The sequence below is a fragment of the Varanus komodoensis genome, unplaced genomic scaffold (genome assembly GCF_004798865.1).
Source record: "Varanus komodoensis strain SLA01 unplaced genomic scaffold, ASM479886v1 scaffold118, whole genome shotgun sequence".
Lineage (NCBI taxonomy): Eukaryota > Metazoa > Chordata > Lepidosauria > Squamata > Varanidae > Varanus > Varanus komodoensis.
This window is the reverse complement of record NW_025335339.1, coordinates 218848-227313: the sequence shown is the minus strand read 5'-3', so window position 1 is coordinate 227313 and position 8466 is coordinate 218848. Positions and strand designations below refer to the sequence as shown.

The 8466-nt window shown below is 51.5% G+C and overlaps 1 protein-coding gene across 1 annotated transcript in view; it reads left to right on the top strand.

The window, feature by feature from the left end:
• RSPO1 (R-spondin 1) overlaps window positions 1-1403 on the top strand; it is a 28952-nt gene extending 27549 nt beyond the window's left edge. Inside the window, exon 6 of the mRNA XM_044421325.1 lies at window positions 1255-1403. Coding sequence (XP_044277260.1) covers window positions 1255-1403 — 149 coding nt within the window. The remainder of the gene's footprint in view (window positions 1-1254) is intronic.
• The last annotated feature ends 7063 nt before the right edge of the window (window positions 1404-8466 follow it).

The following is an 8466-nucleotide window of genomic DNA, read 5'->3' as shown; positions in this document are numbered from 1 at the left end:
GACCATCATTTGGGGTATCCACGGCCTCGAGTCAAATCTGTCTGGTGTTGCCGGACCACAGTGGCCCTCCAGACCGGGTCTCCGGGTGGGGCTTCGGGGTGCACTGCGAAGGCGGGTCCGGCCCTCCCCGGAGAAGCAGCCTCGGGAGGTGGCGCTGGGGGAACTTTGGCGACACTCCGCGGCTGTTGGCTGGGGGGCGAAGGCTCCATTCGGCCTGGGGGAAGCAGAGAGGCCTGGGCTGCGGGGGCCACCAGTTGCAGCTGTCCTCACATTTCTACTGACACGAGGATGTGAACGCTCCAGGAAGCCCCTGAAGGCTGTTCTCAGGGAGGGTGCACTGAAAACCCAGGCTTGATGGCTGCATTATGGACTGTGAAACCAGCCACCCAGGGTGGAGGCTTACAGCTGGAGTCAGGAGGGTTCCCCTAAAGGATGACACAGCATGTCATCAGGGGGTCCTCCTGGATACTAGGCCAAAGGAAGCCCAGGGAAAGGCCATGTCCAGAAAGGTGTCAAATCTACTTGGGAATTCTTGCTTCGCCCGTATCGGTTTGCAGGCACTTCAAGGTCAGCAAAAGAGGCTCTTCCCCTTTGTCCATCTCCGAGAGTGAGGTGAGTCACGGTACTTGAGAAGGGCTTTTCTGCAGCGGCTGGGCACTTCTGGAGTGAGTTTCACTGGGGCGTCTCAGGTCCCAGGAAAGCCCTGAAGACTTACTACTTTCTCTGGTCATCTCATGATTACCCTTAATTGGAGTGGACTGGAGCTGCATTTGTTTGCTGTGGATTTTGTCTGTTGTGTGTGTGCGTGCACACGCACACTCACAGTTCTTGCTACTCTTTTTAATCATGTGGATTTTACTGTCTTATGTTGTCCTGGGAAGGCTCCTACCTTGAAAGGTGGCTAAGAAAAATCTTACACAAAAATCTTATACAAAATTGCCACTTACTTCATAAAGGCTAGACAAAGCATGATGCCCCGGTTTTGGAGCCACTGGACTGTGCTCCATCATGCTCAGTTAAGAGCATGAATGAATGGCCATTGCAGAGCATTTCGGCCCTAGGTAGCAAATAGTATGGCACAGAAAGCAAGGCTGCTCCCTCTCGCTCATCCTCTGGCAGCTTTTCCAGTCATGTTGTCAGATGTTGAGTGGCTCCACCCCATTTTTGAGTTTCCAGGAGCCCCACGCTAAATCCAACCGGCAAGCAATTTGTTGTGCCGATCTGCCTCACTGTGATTCTTTTGCTTGGCTGCAGGATGGAAAAAGAAGAAGGAAGAGCAAGGTAAGCAGGAGGACAGGAATGAGGACAGGAACCGGAAAGATGCCAAAGAAGGCAGGCCCGGCGTCAAGAGGCGGAAAGGCCAGCCCAGGGGAACGGCTGTGCCAGGGACCTCTGCTCCGTAGTTGTCCCTCCACTGCTCTGGGATGGCAACTCTCCACTGCTGCTGCTACGTGTATGAAGGAAAGCTTTACTTGAACCAGAACGGTGTGCTGCAACCGGGCAAGCGTGGCTGGGTGGGCAGGCATATCCCAAAGGCAGGCAGGCCCTCCTGCGTTCAGCACAGCACAAGTATGGGGTGTGATTCATCAAGGGCACAGCAGCTCGACGAAAGGAAGAAAGCAGCTCCCGCAAGGAGGCCCACTGGCAGAACAACTCCAGCTGAAGAAGTACTGTGCGATGCAGCTTCCAGTACACAATGGAATTAGTTCGCTGCAAGTCTGGGAATGCACAAAAGCTTTCTTTCCAGTCTGCTCTACTGTGATACAGATTGTATCACTGAGAATATGTGTATAATGTTTGTGATTATTGTTCAGGGGTGTCTGCTCTGAAATTGCTTTACAATGTAAATTTAAAATGAAAAGAAAGAATTCAGCTCCTGTGTTTGTGCATCTTCCTCCATATGAAAACTGCAGAAACAGTGCCTTCATACTTCAAGGAAGGACTAGGGTGATCCTGAAGGATCCAAACTTTCTCTTTTATAACAATGTTCTGAAAGGCTAAAAGGGGGGCACTATTAAGCAGTGGCAACGTAATCAAAGCTGTCCAGGAAGGGTTGAGCGGTCCTTCCTCTTCTGCCTAATGACACTGCAGCCTCCTAGAACACCATCTTGTTCTGGCAGAATGCCACATCTCACAAATCCAAGACACGTATTTGTAACAGAAGCCATCTAAATGGCACTCCCCTGAAACAGAGCATGTGCTGTTGGAAAAAAAAACCCTGATTGAGAAAGCGGGCAGGGGCCAAAGCGGCCAGTGAAAAAGCAGGGCTGGGGGCTGGGGTGAGGAAATGCAGTAGCTGCATCTCTCTCGCTGCTTCAGGCCTTTCTAAGCAACCAGTCCAGCAAAGGAGCCACAGGGCTGGTCCTGGGTAACCCTGGAGGCAGGCAGGGATACTCATGGGCAGCACGGATCCACACAAAACCCCCTCCTCAGTATGGGGGGCATCCTTAGCCACTGGAGCACAGCATGTCCCTGTGGCAACCATCTCCAGACAGGGAGGCTTTTACGAGAGCTGGCCGACGCCCTGGAACCGGGGAGGACGGATCATTCAGCGTGAGCGCTCCTGCGTGGCCAGGAGGTCCACTGGTGCCACTTTCTTCACCCTTGCAGCACTGCCATGCCAGCCTGTGGCTGCTGAAATGGCCTCTTCTTTGCAATGGTGGGAAGGCTGGGGCCTCCTGGGTGTCCAGACTGAAGAAACTGGCTTTATGTACAATATATAATACTCTTGTCAGGTGAGAGAGGCAAGATCCCTTCAATACACCAAGAATTAAAACAGGCCCAGCAGCCAGGCTTTGATAGGGAGGGCAGAAGCATTCAGAGGAGCACAGGCACGTCCATCCCTTGTGTGTTTGAGAAAGACACGCGTGCAGAGCGCAGCAGGGCACGCAGAATTTGCACTTGCTAATGTGCCACACAGGTCTAGGAAGATGGAAAGCACACAGCCGCCATTGGGAGCAGGCACTCCTGCACAGACCCTCGGATGAGCAACGGCTCGTGCAGGAGCCTGTCTCCCGAGTGCCCCCCTAGCAGTGACTTTTATGCGCACGGAGGAAATGAGCAAAAGCTGCCAGAGGCTTCCTCTGGTGTGTCCCAGCCATGCCAAGCCAGGTCGCCTCTTCTCTTTGCTGGATGCTGCCAGCTCGGTTGCCAAACTAGGCGTTTCCGTGGTTGTTTCTGTTCACAGCCAGGGCAGCTGCACGCCCAGGACAGGGCAGCTGACTTGCCTCTCCACCCGGTGTGTGGGAGCTGTGCAGCTGTGCCAATTCAAGGGCTGCCCCAGGCTTCCCTGGACGGCTCGCTCCCAAGCAGCTCCCGCTTCTTTGTACTTAGGTGAAGACAGTGCCATCCAGTCTCCCAGAGGGGATTCCATTTCATCAGCGTACGAGGCTACATGTGGCAGGCACTCCTCCAGGGCCAGCCCTTGAACTATGCAGAGATTCTGGGGCGAAAGCCAAGGAAGGCTGCCTCAGCTTGTGCTGCATTTTCTTCTCCCAGCAAACAAGAGGCGTGGCGCTCGCTTCTGCTGCATCTCTCAGCAGCGGCCTGCGAGCCTGTGGAGCGCTCGGTCCTTTGGGCAGAGCAAGAGCCTTTGCGGGAGGGCTCAGGTGACCAGGTGCCTGTTCCTCGGAATGGCTCCACTGGGAGCTGAAGCTCGGAGAAGAGGCACTTTGCAGGGCACTGTGGCAATGGAGCAGCCCAGCACTGAAAGACCATCACGCTAGTGCTGGTACCAGGCACAGACACGCTGCGGAAGCGCTCAGCAGTGCTTCGGCAGAAGCTCTCCATGGAAGCAAACTGGCTGCTCGGCATCTGCCGTGCTTCTTTCCGTGACATGCCTTTAGGCAAGGGGAGACTTGCTTTTGGCAGCCCCTTGGGAAGGACTGTGAGATTCCTGCAGCTGGCACCTTTTTGTCATTCTTCCCTTGGGCTCATCTGCCACATCTCCAAAAGGAAACTGAAGCACAACTCTGTGCTTTTGCCTCAACCAAAGCCTGGAGTGAATTTCTCCCTTCTTTTTTGTGCACCGAAGGCAGGACTTTTGTGGGACAAGTGGATCCATTATATCCACACATAAAACGTCTCTCAGAATATGTATGCAGGACTAATGGTGGTTCCAGGGCAGGGGAAGGGGGGCTCTGAGAGGTACTAATCCATGAACATCGCACAGGTATTCCATGTCCCCTCCTTAACCGTCTTCCTGTGGAAAGAAAAGAAGGGGGAAGTAGCAGAAAAAACACAAGAGGCAGATTATAACTTCTGTGCCTCACATAAAATTCCGTGAATTAGACAGAGTGGTTGCACCATAAAAGCTCTGTCTGGAAACACCCCAAGAAACCGTCACAATGAAATACATTTAGCAAGGTTATGGATGAAAATTCATATAAACAGAACCAAGTTGTAGAGAATTAAAAAAATACAAGAAAAATGAAGTATAATGCAAGGCATTGGTCTCTCTTTTTCCCCTCTCCAAAGTAACCTATTCAGAGGTTCAATCCAACATCCAGTAAACCAGGGGTCTCCAAACTTTTTAAACAGGGGGCCAGTTGACGGGTGCCAGCAGTGGCCGTGGGCCGCCAAGGCAGTGCTGGCGGGGAGGAGCAGGCCGGTGTGGGGCGGGCACACACATGCACGTGAGGTGAGGTGGAGACGGGGTGGGGGGGGCACATGAAGCGAGGTGCCGACTTGCTTGTGAGGAGATTGTTTCTGAGCGAGTCCAAAACGACCTCCTCGCGAGCAAGCTGCCACTGGGTGTGAGCACAGCGAGGTGCCGGCTTGCTTGTGGGGAGATAATTTTCTCCAATCGAGTCCAAAACAATCTGCCCACAAGCAAGCTGCCGCTGGGCAAGGGGCCGACTTGCTCATGAGGAGAATGTTTTATCCAAGCATTTCCAAAACGACCTCCTTGCGAGCAAGCCGCGCACGCGCCCACTGAGTGTAAAACCTGTGGGGGCTGGTTAAAAGGGCATGGCGGGCCGGATCTGGCCTTAGTTTGAGGATCCATGCAGTAAACAGTGACTGACCGAGTTATCTTTTCCCATCCTTCTTTAATACAAATCCCACTGTTCACCAATTCCACCAGAAAGCCAGATTTAACTTGAACCACCCCATAACAATTTCCTAATCTTCTGCCTCCATAGCAAAGTTGGGCGTGTGTATATCTTGCTTGTTCATGTTTATGCTACAAAGAAATATTTTCACTAGAGAGAAATCTCGGTTTACCCATTAAGCAGAGCAAGAAGTAATTCATTCATGATTCTTTAGAAGACTCCCTCAAGAACACAGGAGAAGTGATTCTCTCTCTCTTTCTATTAGTATCTTACCTTTTCCTCTTTCAAGGAACTGAAGGCAGTTTACATAATTCCTTAGTCTCATACTCACCACAACCCAAGGAGGTAGGCTGGGCTGAGAGTCTGTGACTGGCCCAAAGTCACACAGTGAGCTTCATGGCTGGGTGGGGACTAGAACCCAGATCACCTGAGTCTCTGTCTCACATACTTAACCACTACATCACACTGGCTATCAAAGCAAGAGAAAAAGAAGAACTCAGAAGTCATTCCTTTAAGAGTTAGAAGCCCGATATTTAGACAAAATATTTAAGTATCTTTGTACTCAGAAACACAGAAACAGAGCGAGTCAGAAGGGGCCTCCCGGGCCATCTAGTCTGACCCCCAGCTCCAGCTGGCTCCGCTCATGACATGCCCACCATGAGCATGTCCAGCCTGTCCTTGGACACCCGCACCGATGGGGCCTCAGCCACCTCCGGGGAAGCGGATTCCACCCCCTCGGGGTCCTGACTGTCTGAAGGAACAGATACTGCACTGCCTCTGCGTTACACATGTAATAGTATGCTGTAAATGTGAAGCAGCCTTCCTGTTCTGGGAAGAAAGGGTGGGCACAAAGGGGTAGAGAGAAAAAGGGCCAGACTAGGATGAATTTCCAGACTGTGAGAGCAGTATGACAGTGAAACCAGCTGCCAAGAGCAGTTGTGTGCCCTTCCACACCAGATGCACTCTAGAAGCAATTGGACAATTATCTGATTGGGCTGGTGTAACTGGCATCCTGCACTAGTAGGGAGTTGGACTTGATGGCCTTCTTGGCCCCTTCTGACCCAGCTGTTCTGCAAATCTGTGAAAATGGGAGGAGGGAAAGAGACCTGGCCCACTTCACATGATCACCACTGTCTCTCATGGCTGTGAGATGGCAGGGCTGTTGTATGGTTTTCTACCAGAAAAAAGCCATCAACTAAGACAGAGGCAGAACAGTTACAAACTGCTTTTTTATTGACAATGCCAGGGCTGCTATGTCTCAAAGTCCGCAAATTCATGCCCTCTAGTTGCCTGAGGCAACAATGAAAATGAATGAAGGGTATACTTTAGAAGCAGCAGAAATCACTTTTCCAAACTACCTTCAACAGTTTGAATGCATGACTGCTTTCTCCAGCTAGAGAGCCTTTGTATTGTTTTAAAATATCTATACACAGCTTTTATGGCAACTGTCCTTCCAAGCAATCAAAGAGGTAATATGCCCATAATATTTAAATATTGTATTTAATAATAATGTTAAAACGTGGGTCCTCAAACTACAGCCTGTGGGCCGGATACGGCCCACCATGCTCCTTTATCTGGCCCGCCTCAGAGCTTTTGGACTTGCTTGGAGAAAACGATCTCCGAGCGAGTCCAAAAGCTCTGAGCTGGCACAGGCAGACAGTGGTACCTCAGCTCACGAACACCTTGGTTTATGACCAAATTGGGTTGCGAACAAAAATTTCATGAAAGTTTTGATGTGGGTTGTGAACTCCTGATGGCCACAACTGCAGTTGCATTCGTGCAGGAAAGATGTGCGTGATCACAGGTGCGCTCCTGCAGGAAAGATGGGCCCAATCTCGGCCATCTTCCCTCCCCACAACCAGCACATCATGGCCATCTCCCCCCCACAGTGGGTAGATTGCCGCAAACATGCTGGGGGCAGCGGGGGAGATGGCCGAGATCGCACCCGTCTCTCTCTCCCACAGTGCACCTGCAATTGCACCCATCCCTCCCCAACCCAGCATGCCAGAAAGACAGGCGTGTGCAGGGATGATGGGCGTGATCTCGGTCCTGCTGGGGGGCGGGGAGATGGCCGTGCTTGTGCTTGGGGTGGAGAGGGGAAGATGGCGATCTTTGTTGTTCTTTGTCACTTTGCTTCTTCACATTTTTCTGATAAAAAAAATGGTTCCAGAATGGATTAACCTTATTTACATTGAACCTTATGGGGAAATTTAACTTGGCTCATGACCAATTTGGGTCACGACTACAGTCCTGAAATGGATCAAGTTCGTGAGCCAAGGTACCACTGAGATCCCCAGCTGTTCTCATGGGGCAGGAAGGCTGCTGTGCGTGAAGGAGGCCCATCAAACCGCAGGGTCCCAAGCTGCCTGGGACTTGACCAGGCAACACCTGCAACTTGGTGATTCAGCCAGAGTTGCGATGCTGATGCTGACCATCTTGCCCTGGTGACCGACTGTTGCTCTGTCTGCATAAACCACATGACAGTTGTCCAGTCCAGATGTCACCTATTGCACAGAAAGCTAACTCCAAGTCTGCCTTTATAAAATGTGTCCCTGGTTGGGCAGAGGCTGCAGAGGGGCCAGCAGCAGAGCACCTCCTTCACATGCAGAAGGCTGTAGGTCTGAGCCTAGGCATCTCTGGTAAGGCTGCTTGAATTCCTCCCTGAAACCCGGGAGAGCTGCCGCCGCCAGTCAGTGTCAGCAATGCCAGGCTGGATGGGCCAAGCAGAAAGCAGCTTCCAGGGTTCTCACGATCAGGCTGCTTGCCCTGCCCCTAGTACAGACAAGAGAGGAGGGCAGTGGAAGAGGGCGTTACATATTTTCAGTGGCCTGATGGACTGTTCATTTGCTTTGGGAGCCCAGTTTGTCTGGAATTTAAGTTTTCCTAAATGAGGCAGCACTAAATACCTGTCTGAGCTCATTCAAGAGTCCATGTGACTGGAAAATATGAATATCTCACATGGACATAATTTTACAACTGTTGCTCAGTTTTGGGCTTGCTAAGACTGCACACTAAGGCTCGCAGTAAGAAGTGCAGTTTGTTCCTCTGCACTGCTGTGTGAGCTACAGGAAAAAAGAGTGGTTGGGTTCACATGTAACGACCAACCATGGTGCATTCCACTGTGGGATGGATCGCCATGTGGTCTGAACCCTGTTCCTGGATCTACCATGTGGTACAACTGGTTTCTCTGGAACCAGCTGCATGGTCGCCACACTTCACCATGGCTCATTGGGGTGTATGCACCCAAAAACACGGCCACCGCAGCGTGTGCACATGTGCATTATTGCTTGCGCTTTCTCCTTTTATGTGAGTCAGTCTAGGGTTAGCTAGAAATAGGCAACTTACTGAGAGTACTTAAGCCTACGCAACAGCATGGCAGAAACTGTGGACGTGTAACAAGAGTAAGCAGGCACAG